Source organism: Sinohyriopsis cumingii, chromosome 3, assembly GCF_028554795.1.
Source record: "Sinohyriopsis cumingii isolate HCF-2022 chromosome 3, ASM2855479v2, whole genome shotgun sequence".
NCBI classification, from domain to species: domain Eukaryota; kingdom Metazoa; phylum Mollusca; class Bivalvia; order Unionida; family Unionidae; genus Sinohyriopsis; species Sinohyriopsis cumingii.
The window spans coordinates 17,572,465-17,594,737 of NC_142963.1; the positions used below are offsets into that span (position 1 = coordinate 17,572,465).

A 22,273-nucleotide genomic window follows, 5' to 3' on the forward strand; every position below is an offset into this window, starting at 1 on the left:
TTTGTGCTGAGAGCACCATCCAGTTGATGTGCATAATACATCCTCCCTTAGAGTGAAGAGTTGTCAGTATGATGTAATTTTAATTTATTTACTATATAAAGGAATAATGTCAACACAGTCTGGGAGAAAGTGTGGCCACAAGAAGTCATCTTGGGATGCTTATTCAGACTCTATTAAATGTTCCAAATGTGCAAGAAAAATATTGTTGTACATTTTGTAAATCATGGTCTGCCGAAAGCTGGAATTGTGCAGACTCCAGACACAGTTATCAGAGAAAGAAAAATTTCATTCTCCTCCTTCATCAAAATTTTACGGCTTATCTGTTACTGAAAATAACAGGTTTTCTGACCAGAATACCTCTCCCAGTACATAGCTACCTCCCATTTTTAAGGAGATACAACAACCATGGAGGAGATGTGCTGCTACTCCCATAGAGTGTCATTGCCTTTGCATTGTGGAGGATATGCAATACTCGTGGTGTGCCGCCCATTGAGGAGATGTACAGACTATTCCATAGCGTGTTTCTGCCTTCCTTGGAGGAGGAGGTCCACTGCTCTTATAGCTTGTTGCTGCCTGCCATTGAGGAGGAGGTGCACTGCCACAACCCAGTCAGAGCTAGTGTTGCACCCTCCCAATATGTGGGATTAGCATTAGACCTTCCTTAGTGATTCATCGGTCTTTGTCTGTTTGACTGTACCTATCCCTTCTGGGAACCTTAAAAACTGCTGCTGACTTGGTTCTATTAGGATGTCTTCATATGTGACCTCTACAGCTCCTCCTTCTCCTAAGGTGGAAACCTCACAAAGATTCTCTATCAACAGTGAGCTTTTTAGGACCAGCATATCATCACCATTTGCAGTGGTGGATGACAGATTCATAATTGAGTCCTCATGCATGTACCTAAATCCCACTCCTATCTGTTCACTAACATGTCAGATTTCGGTTCGGGTGCTCATTTGGAACCAGAGGGCATAGTTCAACAGGGATTTTAGACCCTGTCTTAATCATCCCTTTACATAAACAACCTAGAAATGAAGACTGTATGCCTAGCATTTCAAGGTTGCATCAGCAGAGTAAGAGTTTGATGTGTCATGGTCTCCTCTGACAACACATATTTTGTAGCTTGTGTCCAACATCAAGGAGGCACACGTGCCCCGTCTCTTTGTTGGAATTCTGGATCGTCCTGCAATGGGCCTGCATGGAGAACATGACACTCAGAGTTCAATCGGCCACCATGGAGAACATGACACTCCGAGTTCAATCGGCCACCATGGAGAATATGACACTCAGAGGTCAACATATTCTGGGAAAGAAGAATGTTTTGTCAGACTGTCTCTTTGGAGTCCCTTTTCTGGCTGTGGAGAAGACCCCTAGTGGATCTATTTGCAACCAGGCTCAACAACAGATTTCCATTTTATTTTTGACTGCTCAGGTGGCCCAGTGATTAGAGAGTCCATCTCAAATGCAGGAGGTTGCGAGTTCGAGCCCTGGCCAAGTCATACCAAGTCATACCAATGGCTTGTTTAAATGGTACTAACATCTGCCACACTAGGTGCTCAACATTAGGTTAGTGTTAGGACTGGTCAGCCTGGTGTCAGGATAATGTGACTGGGTGGGACATGATGCTACATGTCTGTGGCATGATGCCCGAGTGCTAGACATCATTATAAATGGTTTCACTGCAGTATGACTGAAAAGTTGTTCTAGCTATGTTAAATATACAAATCACTCACTCCAATTTATGTTTCTCCTGTCCCAGATCAAGGAGCTTGGGCAGTGGATGCATTCAGTCTCTGATGGGATTGGCTTTTCGCTTACACATTCCCATCCTACTGACTGATTCCTCAAGTTTTGCAAAAAGTCAGAACTTCCAATGCTTTGTTCATTCTCATAGCACTTCTGTGGCCTCATTCGTGATTCATTGATTTTCTAGACCTGTTGATTGCTTGACCCAGGTCTCTCTTTTCACAGGAGCGACCTTCTATCACAACACTGATGATCCCTTGTTAACTATGGGCCACATTCTCAATGTTCATGATTGGCTCATCTCAAGTGATCTCTCTGGCAGAACAGACTTTCAGGCTGAGTTGCCAGGTGCATCATTCAGGCCAGTAGAGCTACTACAACCAAGGTCCATGATATCAGGTGGAGAATCTTCTATGATTGGTGCTGTATGAATCAGAGTGATCCTAGCTGCCCAACTATAATTTCTGTTGCTGATTCCTTTGAGAACAAAAAAGCTCTGTATCCACTATCAAGGGCTATACAACTGCCATTTCAAATGTACTTAACTTCTCTCAAGGCACGGTAATTGGTTCGGATTCACACCATTCTCTCTTACGCCTTGATGAACTCTTTCTTGTGTTTTATGGTCATTAACCCAAACCTCCTATGAACCATTGAGTGAGGCTTCTTTTCAGGACCTCACTCTCAAGGCTGTGTTTCCACTTGTCCTCGTCTCAGCGCGACAACGAAGTGAGATTCATGCCTTATCTATTGACACTGGCTGTCTCCAGTTTAATGGGAATTACGATTCGGTTTCCCTCCTTTGTCAACCATGATATTTAGCCAAAAACCAATTACACCTCTCCCTCGATAATTCACGCACAACAGGGTCCACAAACATAGACCGCACTATCAGCGAGGCGCGAGTTACCGAGGAACCTCCAAAAAATTTTTAAAAATCGCTTTGACATCGAGAAAACCGGGAAGGGGAGGGGGCAGCATTTAATAGGGAACTGGGCTGTTTAATGACTGAATCCTCATTTTGCAATCACATCGATAATAATTTTTAATAATGCACTTTTTCTAATGAAGTTTTTTGTTATTCTGTTTAAATAACATTTTTAATCTCAAAATATCCAACATATGAAAGATCATTCCAACTGGTTTGAACAACCATCACGTGTATGCAAAAAATCTGTGTATTACATCATCTTTTTTTGTTTTCTTGATGAGTCTGGTTCCCGTACTGGTATTTAATGGTATCTTGCCAAATCGGTAGTCCACAATTTGGAAACTAGACTAACTGTTGATACACCACCAAACAAGATTCCTTTTTTTTCTTCAAAAACACGTGACATTTAATTCATGACACGTCTGCATCGAAACTCAATTTTTTATTGTTCAGTTTGTACACTGTTAATGTCGTGATTTCATTGGAAGTAATAATGAAACTTCTTATCATCCCTGAGGATATCTCTAAATCCTAGTTCAAGAATTCTCTGAAACTCGTTTGCCCACAATGGTCTGTATCTGTGAAATCAAGCTCTTTATTTTATGAAGTATTCATTTCGCTTTGCTGCCTTATCTTTGATCACAGTTATGAAAGAGTCGGTTAATTTAAGGTAGTTTCTGTTAAATACACAATAACATTTATTACAGTGTTCGATTGATTAAATGAAGTGAGTTCACCCGACATACGACCGAGGTCGCTAGATTTTAAGTTAGTCCGATTTTTATGCCTTTTAACTTTTCTTTTATTCCACCTACTTTTTTATTCAAAAGACATAATTAACGTGATAATATAAAGGAGACCAGCTTTTAATTCAGTGCAACAATACAACAAATACTTCCGCAAGTCAGTTATCAAAACAAGGTCGGCACTTAATTAGGTTCTCAGAGAAACGCTCGCAGACATAGCTGTTACGGTAGATTGACGCATTTTACGTTTGATTACAAGACAACACATTGCACTTATGACGATTACACTTAAAAGGAACTAAAAGATGGAATGAGAACACAAATTTCAATTGATAAAAAAATATTTAATTTGTATTTATTAAAGTACTGCCTCCACTCGGTGTAAGTGACATTTTCATTGATTGAAATTTCTTTACATATCATTAATTGGGGTGTACTAGGAATGTTGTTTGGAAAGAAAATGTAAAAAATTATATGAGTTATTTTTAAATTTGATGTTTCATAGTGTTGATTAAAATTTCCAAGTCCTATCTACTGCTTTCAATGATAAAACGAGCAATACATCAAAGTTAACGTTACCAATTTTGATCATGATTTTCTTCAAGTTCAACAAATAGGGATACATTTTTGGGGTATTTTCGGGTTTAAAAAATGGAATCCATGCCTGACACCGCGTTATAAGCAGGTTTGCGAGTTATCAGGGCACGAGTTATCGAGGGAGTGGTGTACCTTCCATACCTCTGTAGAAATCCCCAGTCTTAGTCAAATCTTTGCTGCTGATGATACTGATAGACCTTAATGCCCCATGAGGACACTCCATTTCTATCTTAAGGCATCCAAAGGAAATAGAAAGGGTAGGAAGCATAAAGTAAGGTGGCAGATACATTGTAATCTTTAATAAGATGCCAGGTTTTAAGAGATCACTGACATCTTACCTCAGTCTGTGTGGGTTCGAGTCTCAGGCTTACAATGTGGGTATGTGAGAAAGCTTGCCAGTAGCTTCCCATGGGTTAATGGTTCTTCCCTAAGTTTGCCTGGGTTTTTCCACCAAATATACTTGGCCACCTCATGTAGCCTATCAAATGATGAAAAATGGTATTAAACCCATAGCAACCAACCAACCAACCTGTTGTTAAGTGGGTTGACTGGGGCAATGAAGGTAAGTTCCTTCCTTAAGTGTACATTAGTAATAGCCATGAACCTTACAATCTGCAGATACTTCTTCATAGGGTATTGGTTTTCTTTTGGTTTATGCTTGATACAAACCATTAATTAAAAAAGCCAACAGAATCTGTCATCTGTAGACCTTCTTTTTAGATATTGTCAACAAAATTTAGTAGCTACAAAAAAAAAATTGTTTTTGGGGTGGGTTTTTTTTGGTTTACCAAAAACCATTAAAATTTATACTCCTGAAAATAAGTGAAAGTATATTGTACAGTTTCAATTACAGTGTCACACCCCATCTTTTGTAAATGTATCAATAATTGAAAATGTTCTGTGGTTGTTATCTCAATGTTGCAAGTTAATCATCCCAGTCCTTCATAGGCATGAAAAGTTATGTTACAGAGGATTGAGTATTAGTGATTGATTATTATTATAATTATTGATTATTATTATTATAATTATCGATTGATTATTATTATAATTATTGATTATCATTCCTGCAGGACTGGCTACCACAAAGTCAATAAAGGAAGAGAGCAGAAAGGGAGATGACTCTCTGCTTTCAGAGCTAGATGATCTTTTCAGCTACCCAACCATATCCTCAGCAAAACAGCAGCCAATGGTTTGTATAACTTTCATTGAGAGCTTTATGCTTTATATTCTGTCTTGAATCGGTCACTCTTCCTCTGGTTTCTTTTCTTTTGACATTTGATGACATAACATTGTGTTTTGTAGATTCTGAATGCCCAACTTGGCATCAAGAACAGCCATTTTGGGCTCCCGTTAATAGCAGGTCAAGATACATGTCAGGTGTATTCCTATAAATGATACATTACTCCATTTTCTGACAAACTGATCCAGACGTCTGCATTACTTACTAGCAATTTCCATTTCCTTATCACCACAGTTCAAGAACTTTTAAACATCAAATAAATTGACAAGCCCCACCCTCCCATCCCACACCATCCAGTTTTTTAGAAGTTAACTTTAGTTACGAAATCCAAACAAGCGCTTTGTTCCAAATGTTATGCAGTGTCATCAGATTCATACAGCATTGAAAGGATAAGTTGTCATATAGAGATCACAGACCATTTTTTAATTTCACACTATCTGCACACAGTTTAAAATGCACAAATCTGATGAATTATGTCACTGTCAACCATTTTGTTTTGGCAAAATTTTCCAGAATGAAGAAGAATTCAGATGACACAGGTGGCAAGTAAATACATTGTAAGCACATTCATGAGGACATGTATCCATAAATAGTTGTTGTTGTTGTTGTGGGGTTTAACGCCATTTTTCAGCACACGATAGGCTATACATGGCGGCCAGTATTAAATCATGGAGGAAGAACCTGGGAAAACACCGGAAGGAACCACCGACCCACGAGAAGCTACTGGCAAGCTTTCTCACATACCCACATTGGCCGAATCTGAGACTCAAACCCACGCAGACAGAGGTGAGATGGCAGTGATCCGTAATGGAGAGCGCTTTAGACCACTCACCACTCGGAGCCCCTCTAGAAATAGAACACTGCACATATTATATGGAGCTTCATCACATGTTAATAACCTTTTTACTCTTTAAAAAGTAGTGCTAGTAATTAAATGAAATAAATGTCAGTTCTTGTATTATTGATAAAACCATAGTGTAGTACATTGGTCAGGAAAGGTGTATCATCTCTCGTGTATGTGGCATCAGCAGATCAGTCTTGATGCTTTGCATTTCATGAGATCCTCAAATAAAAATCACATACTCTAGATGATACGGCTGTCCTTGATAATGTGTTTGATGGCAGTATCATCATTATCAAGTCCAATACATCAAAGGCAAAACGAATATTTTGATGAGTCTTACCTTTTTCATGTGGGTTATTTTACATCCATACTCGAGTCAGTATGCTTTTATGTGCATCAAAATTTGCTCATGGAGTGGAAGAATTTAATAGTCAGTAAGCATAATCACAGTAAAAAAAAAGAACATGATCTGTGTGCTGATTTGGATATTAGATCATCTACTGCATCCAAATGTATCAAAAAGAAACCTTTCTTCCTGGGAAAATGAAATGAAGTTAACCCTCTTGTGTTAAGGAAGGTGAAGGAAAATAAGTACATGTTAAAATGTTTTCCTTTTTGTTAGGAGCTGAATTTATTGAATAAAATTTGGTCCTGTTTTGAAGAAATTTTGCTTGGACATTTGTATCATGGACAAGTTCAGTATAGGACCATTTGATATACTACATTTCACAAATTCCTTATACTACATTACCAGTAAAAACATCTGATTTGTGTTATGTTACATAACATGCTCTTCTTGAAGACACGGAAAGGTATGAATATTTTAACTGTTCTTAGCAAGATACTAAAGTCAAAACTTGATTGAATTTGAAGTAACTGTCAAGCTTGTAAGGAAAATATAACAGCTTGTCATTATAAATGTGTTTACAGTAAGACAACTTCGTATGAATCCCTTGAAACCACCATAGGCAGTTCAGTATAACCTCTAATCATTATTGGAAAATAAATTAAAAAAGTTTTTGAATGATTAGATTTTGTTTAACTTAGCATCCGTATTGTACTGCATTGATGCTTATTGCAGGTATCACAAGCCCAAAGCACTGTGCCATTAATGATGGTGAGTCAGTCAGCTCCAGTGTTTGGGGGTCCATCCATAAGCCAGCCAATGATGTATGGGTCGGCCCCACAGGTTCCAACTCACCCAGTCCCAGGGAATCTGCCTGCCACATCTGTTTTCAGTCAGGCCCCTGCAAATGTCCAACAGTCACAGAAATTTACCGCATATGGATTAGCTTCACAAGGTATTCATAAATACTTTTTCTGAGACTTGTTGAGCATATGTGATAGTTTTATTGTTCATATTTAGTCCTTTACCATTTGCTTTCTATGTTATGCATGCACGAGCATGTTTTATGTTCTCGTCACCTCTCAGACCTTGAAGAATGGATAAAACTTTAAATATGTATTAATCATCACTCAAACCTCTTTGAAGAATGGATAAAACTTGAAATGTACATTAATCATTACTCAGACCTCTTGAAGAATGAATTAAACTGGAAATATACATTAATTATTACTCAAACCTCTTTGAAGAATGGATAAAATTTGAAATGTACATTAATCATCACTCAAACCTCTTTGAAGAATGGATAAAACTTGAAATGTACATTAATCATTACTCAGACCTCTTGAAGAATGAATTAAACTGGAAATATACATTAATTATTACTCAAACCTCTTTGAAGAATGGATAAAATTTGAAATGTACATTAATCATCACTCAGACCTCTTTGAAGAATGGATAAAACTTGAAATGTACATTAATCATTACTTAAACCTCTTGAAGAATGAATTAAACTGGAAATGTACATTAATCATCACTTAAACCTCATGCTGCTTAAATGCTGAACAGTTTTTTTTAACTGTTCACCCTTAGAGTGCTTCTTGTGACATAAGTCACGCCAGTAGAAATATTGTATCACTTTGTGCAACATGTATTTTTTGATAACTGTTTACACATTGAGTTTCTTCTGCTTGGCATGAATCATTGTTAAACTAAATTTGATTGGCACATTGGACCCCAGAATAAGCATTCTGTTTTAGTTTCAACATTGCATCAAGGAAATTTTACAAATGCATGTTTATAATACGGGTTACCTAGAAAACCCAAAATGGCTTATTTCCAGCATGGTTCATCTTTAGATGAAGATTTTGTTTGGCAAATACTGGCTGATCATAGAGATCAAGGCAATTTATTTTTAAAGTTAGGAAGTATGTCAGATTATTGGAACTGGGAAAGTGTTGAGATCTCTGTGTGTGTGATTTTGATTTATAACATAGCTTTAACAATTTTTCAGTCATATTGCTATGATGTCTGCAGTGTGGCAGTTTAAACTGATGTCTGGCACTGGGGAATCATGCTGCAGACATTTAAGCATGATGTCCCACCCAGTTACATTATACTGACACCAGGCCAATCAGTCCTAACACTAATCTCTTAATGCTAAGTGCCAAGCGAGGCAGCTGCTGGTACCATTTTGATAAGTCTTTGGTATGACTCAGCCAGGGTTTGAACCCATGACCTGCATCCGAGGCAGATGCGCTAACCACTTAGGCCACAAGAGTAGTTGTTAACTGAGATAATTTGAGAGATTTTGAACCTAAAATTTGTTAAATATGAGTTTGATGTACATGCTGGCTGGACAAACACATATGGCATGTGGGACAAGCCCTCTTGTTAGCTGTATTGCAAATTTAGAAATGGCAGACTAATAAGCCGAATTAAAATACAGAAAATTTAAAAGTTGATTTAAATTTTCAGTTTTTTTCTTATCACAATTTAGCTCTGTGGGATCTTGTGCTACAAAACAATATAGCCCTAGTTTAAGGATTAAGATAAATTTAATAAGAAGAATCTAAACATGAAATAAAAAAATAAAGATATTTATTTGATCACAATACCTCTGTCAGAACAAGTAGACTATGGCATTAATGGACTTAAAATCCTAATACAGCATTATGGCAGAGTAAATTGGCATTGTAGTCAGTAAAGTATTAATATTAATTCAAGAAAGTGGAACTTTGGCAGAGAGTATATTAGTGAAAAATCTTACTTTGGAGCAGAAGTATCCAAAAGAAAATGCTGTGAGCAGTGGAAAATTGAACATAATAACTATAAAGAACAGTTTTCAAACTTGTTCCAGCTGGCTAAGCTAGCTATGTATATGCCCCTTCAGTCAACAATCTGTGAAAGAGGGTACTGAGCACAGGACAATAGCATTCATACTTGGGTAGGGAACAGATTAAGCATAGAAACAAGCAGTAGTAATTTTTATACAACTAGAGACAGAACCTGTTAAAGATTTTGATTTGAATAGGGTTCTAATAGAGTGGAGCAGGAAGAAAGAGAGATGGATATTGAAGTGTTAGGTGAAGATTGAACTATCATTTCCTCCTCCCCCTCCACTTTGGTCTACTCCCCCCCCCCCAATTTTTGTGACAAGGGGAAAGTTACCCCTTTCAATAAAATCCTGGCAATATCTTTGCAGTCATCTTGAAAATCTTATTATTGTTACTCCTCCTGAATGAACAGACATATCAGTATGATGTTTTAATTATAAAAACTTCCTATGATGTCTAGTTAGTTACTCCTTAACCCATTTTATCCTGAATACGACTGTGGTCGTACTCTACTACATATGTGTGTAGTGGCTCTAGAAACATCTTGTACATCACAAATATTTGTGTACTTCTTCACCGACAAAGGAAATGGTTAAAGCATGCATGCGCAATGAAATTTTTAATAAAATCAGGTTGGAAAAGAAATTGTTGGCTTGAAAATCGATCAATAAAATGATGGACAACAACTCGGATGTAAACGATGTTGATAGCGAGGGTAGCGACATTGAAGTTTATGATTTGGATGATTCTGATGATAATATTGACTTAAATAATGAGTTAGAATTGAATCAAGTTGATGTAACAGATGATGCATGGCTTCATGCATGTTTCAACAGTGATTCATAAAATGAAGCTGTCTTTGAAGGCTTTCAACAGGAATGGGTCCGGGATGATTTTTCACCTCAGTTGCAGTCACTATTTAAATTGATAGAAGGGGCAGCTGTTCAACACCCAGAAAAAGCTGATGCACAGCATTACTTTGAGTTACTTTGGGATGATTTAATCTGGAAAAAAACTTGTTAATAAAACAAACCATTACGCTGAACAGGAGTGTAGAAAATATCCACTGTTGCTGTATGATGCTCCGTTTTAGCACAGTGTATTTAGAATTGCTTCTCAGGAATCAGGCAATGCATTTGAAATTGGTAAACTGGATAAAATGGGTTAAAGAAAATGGTGTTTAATATGGCCACCACCACAGTCATCTTGAAAATCTTGCTATCATTACTCCTTCATGAACAGAAAATTATATCGAAAAGAGGTTTTCATCAGAAGACTTCGACTGCTCCAGTGGCATAAGTGGTTAGAGCATCCACCTTGGATACAGGAGGTCATGGGTTTGAACCCCAGCCGAATCATACCAATGACTTATAAAAAATGGCACTAAAATCTGCCTCACTAGGCATACAGCATTAAGAATTTAGTGTTGGGACTTCAGCATTTCACAACCAGGGCAAAATTTGATATGAGATTTGTAAGATGCACCTCAAAAAGTTCTGTCTGAGCTTAATCTTCTGGTTAGAGCATAGGACAGTTTGTGTTACACTCTCCTTTTAGAGGATTTTAGATCACCTAGTACTGCCTGTGCACTTCCTCATAAATTTTATGCTAGAAACATTGCTTTTTGATCCACCATCCAGTTAATTTCAGCAACAAGTTCAGAATGAACTCTCATGTCTTCTGAAGGTTCTGAACCATCATATGTTGCTGGCCTCACTAATGGCTTCTGAGGGTTTTTATTCCCACTGGTGTTTGCAATATTTCCTTGACTCATAAAGTCTCCCTGAATTTTACTCTCCAATACCTCCCATTCCAATTCCAACTTCTTTATTTCCTCCAGCTGCAGCCTCCTTGTACATTAAGGGTAGTAGTTGAGGTTTGCAATGTTATATCCAAATCAGTTTTGATTTCATGGATACCCAAATAAATTCTTGGAGTATCAAGCCCTCCTTTTGGAGTATCAAGCCCTCCTTCCACCCTTTTTGCTGCATCTTAATCATTCCAAGATGTAATTCACACTGATATGTAAGTGATTTTAAATCGAGGAATCAACCCTGACTAAATAATCCACTAAGTGTGAATATCCCACTGCTACCACCAAAAGTTTCTAACATGTTGGATTCAGAAATAAATCCATGAAATAAACATATTGACAGGTTTATTTACAATTTATATATATATATATATATATATATATATATATATATATATATATATATATATATATATATATACACTCCTTTACCCTTGTGTTACATTACACAAGAAATTTCCCAAATTCTCTGTAGAATTAGAACTAAACTAATTGATAAGAAAAGAGGCAAAGTCCAATTAATCCTTTCACACTGAAAAGTTGAATCTTCTCTCCTTTAAGTCTGTAATCATAATTAAATTCCACTTTCCTAGTCCATAATTCAGTCTAGTTGACAATGATGCTTGACACATATCTGTGACTACCTTGATTCACTGCTGTCAGCTAGATGGTCCCATTATAACTGGCTGCTAATTATTCAAACCATTGCACTAGTGAAAACAGAATTGCCTCTTATATTCAAAGCATCAAACTCTCCAACTAATTTCATCACACTGTTTTAATGGACTTTGCACTGAATGTACTTGTTTATAATGCTCATCCAGCTGCATTGAGCACTGTTGCATTGTGCAGAAGCAGATGATCTGGCTTCTGGTCAGAAAACCTTTCTTTGTGCCAACAGATCCTGATTCATACAGTTCACAATTAGGTATTCATTATATGTTTGCAAATATGTTACTCTACAAATTACCATTTTTTCAGGTGTTTCCTTTACACAGCCTCAATCTCAACCTCAGCAACTTGGCCCAGCTTCGCCAAAGACAGATCAGCAGAAAAAAGCTCTCCTAGACTTGGACGACTTGGGACAAAGTCTGATGCAGCAGAGTCTAGGGCCAGATAAACCTGTTCCTTTCACAGCTTCAGTGTAAGTCATTCCATTACTCTTGCATTTAGCTTAATGAACAATCAAGTAAGTAATGTGTTTGATAGACAGAATATACTAATATCAGACTTTGAAAAACCAGTATGTCACTTCTGCAGATTTGAACCATATTAGCAAATAGTAATTGAAAGCTGTAGTTGGATAGTGATCAGATTTTTTCCAGTGCTTTAGGGAATTATAACTTATGAACAACATAGAATAAACATCATTGTTGCTGATGAACTTATCAGTCTTTTCTCAGCATATACTCACAAAAAGATTTTTCCTTTTAGCCAACCGGCAAAAGTGACCCTGAATCAGATAGCAAGCAAGGTACCAACCATTCCTCCACCTCCTTACCCAGGCTCACCCACTGCATTTTCCTCTGCCCCAGTGGGCAGTACAATCACAGCAGCTGTTCCACAATCTATACACCCTCCCACTGTCAACATGGTGGCTGGAGTGTCTGCCACAGGGTCCAGGCCTGGAGAAGTCCAGCCTCTCACAGACATCTTTGTACCATTGGAAAGTATTAAACCAGGTAAAAACTTTATATTCAGAATGTTTTATTCATATGTGTTCATGCAGCACACCTGACCTTTCAACCTAGTGAGCTTGTGGTATATTTTGGTGTCTGTCATCCATCTGTTGTGTGTCTTCCAGTATGTGTACTCAAAAATTTATTTGTGGCCCCCCCCCACCTTTTTCTAAAAAGTGGGGGTCATGTTATTTGTGTTTCCATCCATCCATTCATTCATCACTTTCATTTCCATTCCATAACTTTCAAGCTATTTGTGATTATTGAATGAAACTTTGTATACTCGTTAATTATACTGCGATGTGTCACATACAACATTTGGTGCCTTATCTTCAGATGAATGACACAGACTCATATTTTGCATGTTCTGTAACATTTTTGTTCGAACTCTTGAAGTGTATAGCCATTTGAGATTAAGTGATGAAACTTGGTATTCTTACACATTATCAATAGTAGGTGTAATGTATGGAAAATTGAAGGAATGAGACTTGCTATACTTGTGCATTAGAAGATTTGTGGGGCCCAAGGTGGCCAAGTGGTTTTTTACTCTCATCTTTACCGATCACTGTCATCTTACCCCTTTCTGTGTGCATTTGAGTTTTGTGTTTGGCCAGTGTGGTTATTTGAGAAAGCTTGCCAGTAGCATGTTTCAGTGGTTCTTATCAGTGTTTTCCTGGGCTTTTCCTCCACCAGTTATATTGGCTGCCATGTATATCCTATCATGCACTGAAAAATGGCACTAAACCCAAAACAGCAAAACAATGGAAGATTTTTTTTGTAATATATTGCAGTTATATCTTGAACGTCAATGTCATTGATTTCCCATGTTACTACCTTTTTCCGATAACTTTACAGTCTTGTGAGAAAAGGGATGTATATTTATGTAGCATAATTAGAAGATGTGAACTACATTGGGTGTCCTTTTCTTAGAATCATGGTCATGGCTTGATTTTTCGAGGTTTTCATCACACTTACCTATCCAGTCCATAACTATGAAGTTGTTCAAGATTAATGGATATCACTTGGTGTGCTTATACATTATCTTTAGAAGGTATATCATCAACAACATTGGAGTTCTGTCTGGAAGTACAAGGTCATTGCTCAGTATATTAAGTTTGAATATTTCTTTCTCCATTATAACATTACAGCCTTAAGGGATGAAACTAGATACACTTTATATAGGGTTATTAGAAGATGTATTGCAGACATCATCTTTAGGGTTCTTATCTTCAAAATTTAGCTGTTTGGCTCAGTGTCATATGTTTTTCATCACACTTTTCCCATTTTGAGCATTTTAAGATTTTTGGTTGCAACTTGGTATGTCATCTTTGGCAGGAGTATTTTCTACAACATTGGGGCTTCTTAACATAAAGAACACTGTCTTGGTGCTTTAGGTTGAGAATTTCCATTACACTTTGCTTTCTGCAGTGTAATTTCAGAACTCATTTGATACAAAGGGATGAAACTCTATATAACTATATATCATTGATCATTTCCAAGGGATGAAATGTAATTAAAGGGTTTGTCACTTACCACACTGAAGGTAAGGCTCCTGAGTATTTCAGGCTGCACATTTACACATTTCCTTTGTAACTTAAGAGGTTTTTTAAGATAAATTTAGGAAACTTGCTATGCTTATATATTATCAGTGTTTTAAGGTTAATTTTGTTTCTGCTTTATATGATGAAAGCTGTTTGAGGCAGAGGTATGAACTGTGGCTTTGGATGACTTGGACTATGAGCAAATTAATGCCTTTATCTTTAGAAAGAATTTGTATTAGGATGTAGTATAATAAGTGGAATCAACATGTTATAAAGCTTAGTTTACATAGGACTACATGAACCTGCCTAATGAAATGGTCAGTTATGTAAAATAGGTGAGTGATATTGGGTCAACTTGGATATCTAGTTTTACCACTTTTTGTAGCTTGTTTACTCGAATTGGCCAAGTAAATTTTGTTACTTTCCATGCCTGCACAGTAACATTACATTTGTGTCTTAAACATCAAAGTCAGGTTTCATTATTGTGAACTTTCATGACCTCACCATGGTATAAAATTCACTGAATTGGCTTGTTTTGTTTAGAGTTGCTGGAGCAGTTATTGATGGTATTTTTTAAATGGATGATAAAATGGTTTTACAGAGGAATTCATAAAATTTTTGTATGCATACCTGGCCAGATGAGCAACGGATTGGTAAGACTATGGTCATTCTTCTGAACCAGCTGCAAACGTTTCACCAGTATAATGATTTATATAATTTATATAGGTTTGCTAGTTTCACTGCCAACTACAGTAAAACTTGCTTGATGAGCAATACAAGCCCCCTTGGGACTCTTGTATTTCATTTTGTAGGGATTTGGAATAGAGGAGTAATGGATTATAATATTTGTGAAGTTTCTGACATGAGGCTTTAAGCTAGGGCTATTTAAGTTGCAAATCTTGCCTTTTACTACATACTACAAAATTCAACATCAGTACCAGTTAGTCCAATATATAGTTGATTTATGTTGTCCATGGGTCACATTTCAATCTCAGAAAACACATAAATTGAGGAAAAGATGGAGAAATTATATAGATCCACATGGATTGCCTTTAAAGGAAATTCAGTCAAAGTCACTTTTTGGACACTAAAGTTATGGACAACACTCATTACAGTTAAACCTGTTTCAAATGGTCATCTTTATCTTGAAGACACCAGGTCACAATGTCCATTCTAATTCCACCACCAGCACAACATTTTTTGTATAAAAGTCATTTATTTGTCACCTGCATTCCATGGTCAGTAGTCATATATTTCCTAACCAACTAATAGTTCTCCATGCTTTAAGTGGTCACTGGAGTGTATCATCAGTGACTGCTTCATACATACTAGTTAAACTTTTTTGTTTGATGAGGAAGGCATTGTTTAAATAAAGGAATAGTGCATGAATTGATGTGCTGATATTTCCTTTTGTCACTTATAGCATTCCAGTCACACTGTCATTGTAACTCAAAAGTGTCATACATCAAACTCAGAAGTGAGTTGATTTTATCATTAAACAGGGTAAAAGCAGTGTTGTTAGCTGGATGAGAAAAGTAGTCCTATAACATACATTAGGGTGATCTTTTGTGATAGTGTGACAGGTATTGTTTTAAATGTTAAATTTCTTTATATTTGAGGAAAATTGAATTTTTAAAAATTTTGTTTAAAAGGGCTGGTGAAGTTTTGGGTTCAGTGTTAGTAACAATTGACACCCTAAACTCCTTTTCATTCCATATTCATCATAGGTATCTCACATAAGCATGCTGTTTTGATCTTGCTGAGCTGAGCAGCTGATTAATCCAGATATTGTTTGAAGTATGAGCACCTGGTCTTAATGCCATTTATGCAGTTTAACCAAAGAAAGAGCCAGTACTCTGTTCTACAGTCATGTTTAAACTGTCAGTCAGTGGTAAAAGTTTTTTATGGTGTACATACAAATATAAATTATTTTTATTTTGTTTTTTGAAACATCAGTTATTTATTAATTCATAGGATGGATCAAAGTGAATAGGATACGGTAATCTTGTGTGGAACATAACTTCTTCAGAGAACATCATATGCATTCATTGTATGATTTTGTTGAATATTGTATAAGTTGGTAATAAATAATAATAACAATTATAATAATGATAATATTAATGATAACAGTGCTAATGATACTGGTATTTATTGCCTGGTATTTGTTCAGAAACCATGTTTGAATGGTGAGTCTACATACAGAGGTCACCTGCACACAGAGGCCAGTTGTTTGTTTTTTTTCCCCATGGGCGACAGCTGTTGGCAGGTTTTGCTGCCTTTTTGTACTTTTTGTTGCTTTGTTGGATAGTTATTCAGGTAAAGCCTATTACATGATAATACCCAATTGTAACACAACTAGTCCTGCATGCTTTTTTATCCACTGCCAAAAATCCTCCTGTCCTTCCATCCAGTACTCACTGGCACAACTAATCCTGGAGGTTTTGTATGCAGTGTCAAGAATTCTCATGTCCTTCCATCTAATACTCACTGGCACAACTAGTCCTGCAGTTTTTCTATACAAGGCCAAGAATCCTCATGTCCTTCCATCCAGCACTCACTGGCAAAACTAGACCTGCAGTGTTTAGCTCTATTGGTTATATTCCAGATGAACTTTGCTATGGCCCTTGTCTGTCATTCACCTCTCGGTTGTTTATCCAACATCCATGCTTTAGCCCAAGTTTGTTATTACTACTCCACTAAACTACTTGTTACATTGCATTGAACTTTACAAATACATTCATGAAGAGTTTAAGTTAGTAATAAAGGAAAATGGTACCGCTTGGACATCATCTAGGGCTGCCATGTTGGCTATCTTGAACATCTTGTTATTGTCACTCCTCCTGACCAGATGGTCAAATCAGCTAAGAGTTTTCACTAAATATTTCTGATATACTGTTGGTTCTAAATGAAAATCATGCTGATCTGACATCCAGTATGGCCATCACAGTGGACTTCTTTATAATCTTAACTCTACTCCTCCTGAATGGATAGTCAAATCTTTTCACCAAAAGATGCCAAGTAGGTCTTGAATGAAAATGGCTGTCATTGTGGTCATCTTGAAAATTGCAGTTCCTTCTTGATGGTCATATGACAAAAGGTTTTCACTAAAGGACTCCTACTCCTCCAGAATCGATAGTCAAATCTTTTCACCAAAAGATGCCAAGTTGGTCTTGAATGAAAATGGTTGTCATTGTGGTCATCTTGAAAATTGCAGTTCCTTCTTGATGAGGTTTTCACTAAAGGACTTCTACTGTCTAATTGGTTCTAAATGAAAATGTTGCCCCTCAGATATAATTCTTCTTTACATGTCGTTTGGATTCTAAATAAAAATAGTGCTATTCAGATGTCTATTTCATGGTGATGATAATCATTTAAATATTATTGTCGCAACTTCTCCAGAAATGATAGTTGTAGTGACATGGAAATAAGACTTGTGATATTTAGTTGGTTCTAAATGATAGTGTTACTGATGAGACTTGTTATAGCTACTTCTTTTGAACAGCTAGTTCTATAGACATGGACATTTACACTGAATAACTCCTCAGTCACATGTTGGTTGTAAATAAAGATAATGATATACTATAGTGGCCATTTTCAACAAAAAAAACTTGTTATAACTAATCCTCTTGAAGGAATGGCTGCATCTTCATTGGTTTTCACTTAAATATTTTTCACTATATGTAGTTGGCCCCAAATGAAAATAATGCCAATGTGATCTCTCAGAATTTAAAAATCGTTATTGGCTTTTTCCCTAAAACAGATAGTAATTCCAGCATTTAAAAAATATTCAACAAATAATGCCACTTATTGATTGTAATATTTATTTATTTATACATTTAAATGATGCTGATCAAACCTCCAGAGTGAGGTTGGGCTAAAGTGCCCCGCCCAACAAAAGAGTGAGGGGCAGCACCTTCCCACATTCAGAGAGTATGCATACTCAAAGAAAGCAACTATCATGAAAGGCATCATCTCAAGATTTATGTTGCTGTGCACTCTAATACAGAGGAGAGGGCAGATCACACAGTTGCCACTTGGTTTGACATTGCAGGCAGATTCATGGTATGGAGTTGGGTCTTGCATTGAAGTGCCTCCTTCCTCCACACCACCTGCCAAAGGAAGAGGGTCAACATTTATGTACTGTACAGGAAATTATTATTATATTAACATTCTCCATATTTTCTATGTTTCCTTTTACTCCCTGTGGGATGTGGAGTTTTCATTATCAGGGAGGTGATTCTTGTTGCCACTTGCAGTGCCTTGGATGGCCAATTCAGGGAAGTGATTCTTGTTGCCACTTACAGTGCCTTGGATGACCAATTCAGGGAAGTGATTCTTGTTGCCACTTACAGTGCCTTGGATGGCCATTTCAGGGAAATGATTCTTGTTGCCACTTTACTGTGCCTTGGATGGCCATTTCAGGGAAGTGATTCTTGTTGCCACTTACAGTGTCTTGGATGGCCATTTCAGGGAAATGATTCTTGTTGCCACTTACAGTGCCTTGGATGACCAATTTAGGGAAGTGGTTCTTGTTGCCACTTACATTGCCTTGGATGGCCATTTCAGGGAAATGATTCTTGTTGCCTCTTACAGTGCCTTGGATGGCCAATTCAGGGAAGTGATTCTTGTTGCCACTTACAGTGCCTTGGATGGCCAATTCAAGTGTGGGGTTTCAGGGGCATACACCTTAATTACCTGCTCAGGCAGAACTCTCACAGGAGATGCTCATACCCCTTCCCTCCAAATGATCTACAAGGGAAGAGAAGCTTTCTCACCCTCTAGAAAGATGGTTACAAGGGTCATTTCTGTCACTTCCTGTGAAGAGTTACAGGAAGTTACCACCCACAGTTACCTGTTTTTGCCCACTGGTACATTAAGTCCTGCCTTCTCTTGCATTTAAGAGCAGGATGTCCTGATCATTTGAGTTTGCCTCCCAATTTAAGGTCCTCTACCTCATCCCACTCAGTTTCCCAAGTGTTGAAAGAGAAGATAAGGTGTTGTATAAACATGATGGCATTGTTATATAGATCAGAGTCATTTATGAAAATGACATTATTAATAAAAAATATTTAAAAAGTGGGGATAAGAATTGACTGCTATCATGAGAAAGGCAAAACTCTATGTCCAACAGTAACCTTACATCCCTAGTTTCTGTAATAGACTCTTCCAAAAAGTTGAACATTATCTGAATCTTAATACTTTATATGTACTTCAGTGATCTGTGTAATTGTTCTGGATAGTTTGTTCTCTTGGTTTACAAATCAGCTGTCAACTTTTTTTCAGCTTTTTTCTTTATCATTTAATGTTTCAGGTTTTTTTATTGGACTGGTATGTCCCTGGCTTGATGGCAGATCATGTAAAGGGGACTGTTTTGTTTTTGTTAGGCTCATAGCTGAAGCTTTGCATAAAAATGACTTTGGGATCCATGTACATGTCTGTCATTCCACTTCCAAGATTAACTGAAAGGGTTAATATAAAACAAATAATTAATTAAGCTCTGTGTTAAAGGTTTTTTTCTTCCACTTAAATGAAATGCAGGCTTGACATAAGTTTGTTGTCTTTTGTGAATGTGACATCTCAATATTACAGGTTCACATTCCCCATTGGGCATATATGATAAAATGTGATACTCTATATTAGAGGCTTACATCCTGTAAACCTGTAAATTCAGGTTCACCCCCATACCCAGTGAACACATAAAATAAAAATGTGATATCTCTATTTCAGGTTCACATCCGCCAGTGAACACTTATGATAAAAATGGTATAAAGGTCTTAATTCATGCTGCTCAAGACCGGCCAAGAGAAGATGTGGTTGTCATGGTTATATCTGTCATGAGTATTAATACCAACCCAATCAGAGGCTTTATATTCCAAGCTGCCGTACCAAAGGTAATATCCAGTGTTTTGCTGGTAGTGTACATTAAAGGATACTATTAGAAGAAAATTTCTGGGATGGGTTAGTGTCCATTGGCAAGAAAAATACCAATATGTTTTGCTTTTGGAGCAATCTTAAAGATTCTCAGGCCGTCATATTTTGTTTATGGGCCTATAACTTTCAAAAATTGGTCCATTTATTTTCTTAATTTTGCATCACTAAGAAAAAGAAAATGGTCCATTGACCAACTATGAAGTCCCATTGATTGTCATAGCTAGGAACATCCTTCCTAACATTTTATAGGGATACAAAATACTGTGATATTCAATATTTATTGTTCATGGAGTACAAATTTTCATGGATTTTGAGTTTGTTACAAACCATGAATTTAAAGACCCTATCAACATTACATTTTCTGTGATAACAATACAGATGTCTTCCCATGTCCATAAATTTCAAGACCCAATAAACAATGAATTTCTTGTAAAATGATACAGATGCCTTCCCTAGTCCTAGAATTTAAGGACGTAATGAACAATGAATTTTGTGTGGAAACAATGTGGATGCCTTCCCTTGTCCATGTATTTAAGGACCATTGGGTACTTCATTACCATAAACAACAAAGTAGTCATTTTCTTGGATGTTTTGTTTTTGCTATTATCCCTGTCAAATGATTAGCATATTTTTATTATCATTTAAAATTGGTAATTTAGGAAATTGGACATGCACCTCACCCTCAATAAAACATCCTCTGATAACTTGGAACCTGTTTATAACACAAGATCAGGCATGGATCCCATTTTTTCTTAGAAATTTACCAAAACAATTGACACATATTTGATGAATGTAAAGAATAATGCAATCAGAATTGGTAAATGAAACCTTGATATGTTGCTCATTAGTGATTAGTGCTGGTAAATTTTATTCAGAATTATGAAAATTGTAACTTTTGAACAAAAGTCATATAATTTGTTAAATTTTCTTAATTTTTTTCTTCTCTTTTTGCACTGTAAATAATATGGGATGCAATATCAATTAATTAATAATGTCAGTGATGCCTCCTGGTGGCAATACCTTAAGAAATAAAGACCATTTGAAAAAGTCTGTCAAATTAAATTTGTGTTTCAGTTTTCCCTTTTCATTTGGATTCAATGTTATCATGATAAATGCAATGTGCCCTCTTGTATACAATTATGAACAGTGTCATTTGACCATTACAGCTGTGACTGCAAGCGTTTACAAGTGAACCTAATTAAGTACCTACTGTCTTTTAATCTTCAGCTTGTTGAAGTGTTGTTGCATTGTTATAATTGTAGTACATTAGGCATTATGGCCTTCAAACAGTAGAATGCACTTGCCAAAAACAGCACGCATAGAGCACAGAAACCCTTGCAGTAGACAACATTATAACAATAGTCAATTACATTGACTAAGATATTGGGTCCAAGGGATACTAATAAAGAGAAAGAGTGAAATAAGGTCAAATGACGTGTTTATTCATGTATTTCATTCAAATAATGTTGCTTTCACATGAATTTTCAATATGTGTTCAATTACTTAGCAAGCACTACATGGAACAAAAAAAAAATATGAATCCACTTCAGTCTATGTGAAAGTACATGCCTGTTAAAGTAGTAGAATGGAGATTCCCCCAATGTCATTGATATAGCTCCTTATACATTTATGATGAGCTCTGTAAAACTGTCAGGTCTGAATTTCTCGACCACTACAATACACAGAACCACAAATGGCTTAAAGCTACCAGAAGTAACTATATCGCAAGAAACAAGCATTGGAATTATAATAAAGGCATCCCAGCATGGGTAAATAATCTTGGGAGAGCTCAATAAAACCAGGTTGAGTTCTCAGTAAACTCGGTGAAATTGGGTTGAGTTCTCTGTAAACTCAGTAAAATTTGGTAATTTACAGAGGGGGAATTTAGTAAGTAAAGTACAGATGCTGAAGGAAATGTAGCATTGTATGTTCAGTCACATCGTTTCCTTACTGAACTGTGTTGGATTTGGCGTATCTGTCCCTCTAACATTGCTAGTCAAGTTTACCAAACTTAACTGAGGTGGA

At 36.6% G+C, this 22,273-nt stretch overlaps 1 protein-coding gene across 1 annotated transcript in view; it reads left to right on the top strand.

Moving 5' to 3' along the window:
* LOC149802494 (ADP-ribosylation factor-binding protein GGA1-like) overlaps nucleotides 1-20,256 on the top strand; it is a 78,936-nt gene extending 58,680 nt beyond the window's left edge. Inside the window, exons 11-15 of the mRNA XM_089951524.1 lie at nucleotides 5,091-5,209; nucleotides 7,186-7,405; nucleotides 12,079-12,241; nucleotides 12,532-12,779; nucleotides 20,045-20,256. Coding sequence (XP_089807650.1) covers nucleotides 5,091-5,209; nucleotides 7,186-7,405; nucleotides 12,079-12,241; nucleotides 12,532-12,779; nucleotides 20,045-20,256 — 962 coding nt within the window. The remainder of the gene's footprint in view (nucleotides 1-5,090; nucleotides 5,210-7,185; nucleotides 7,406-12,078; nucleotides 12,242-12,531; nucleotides 12,780-20,044) is intronic.
* The last annotated feature ends 2,017 nt before the right edge of the window (nucleotides 20,257-22,273 follow it).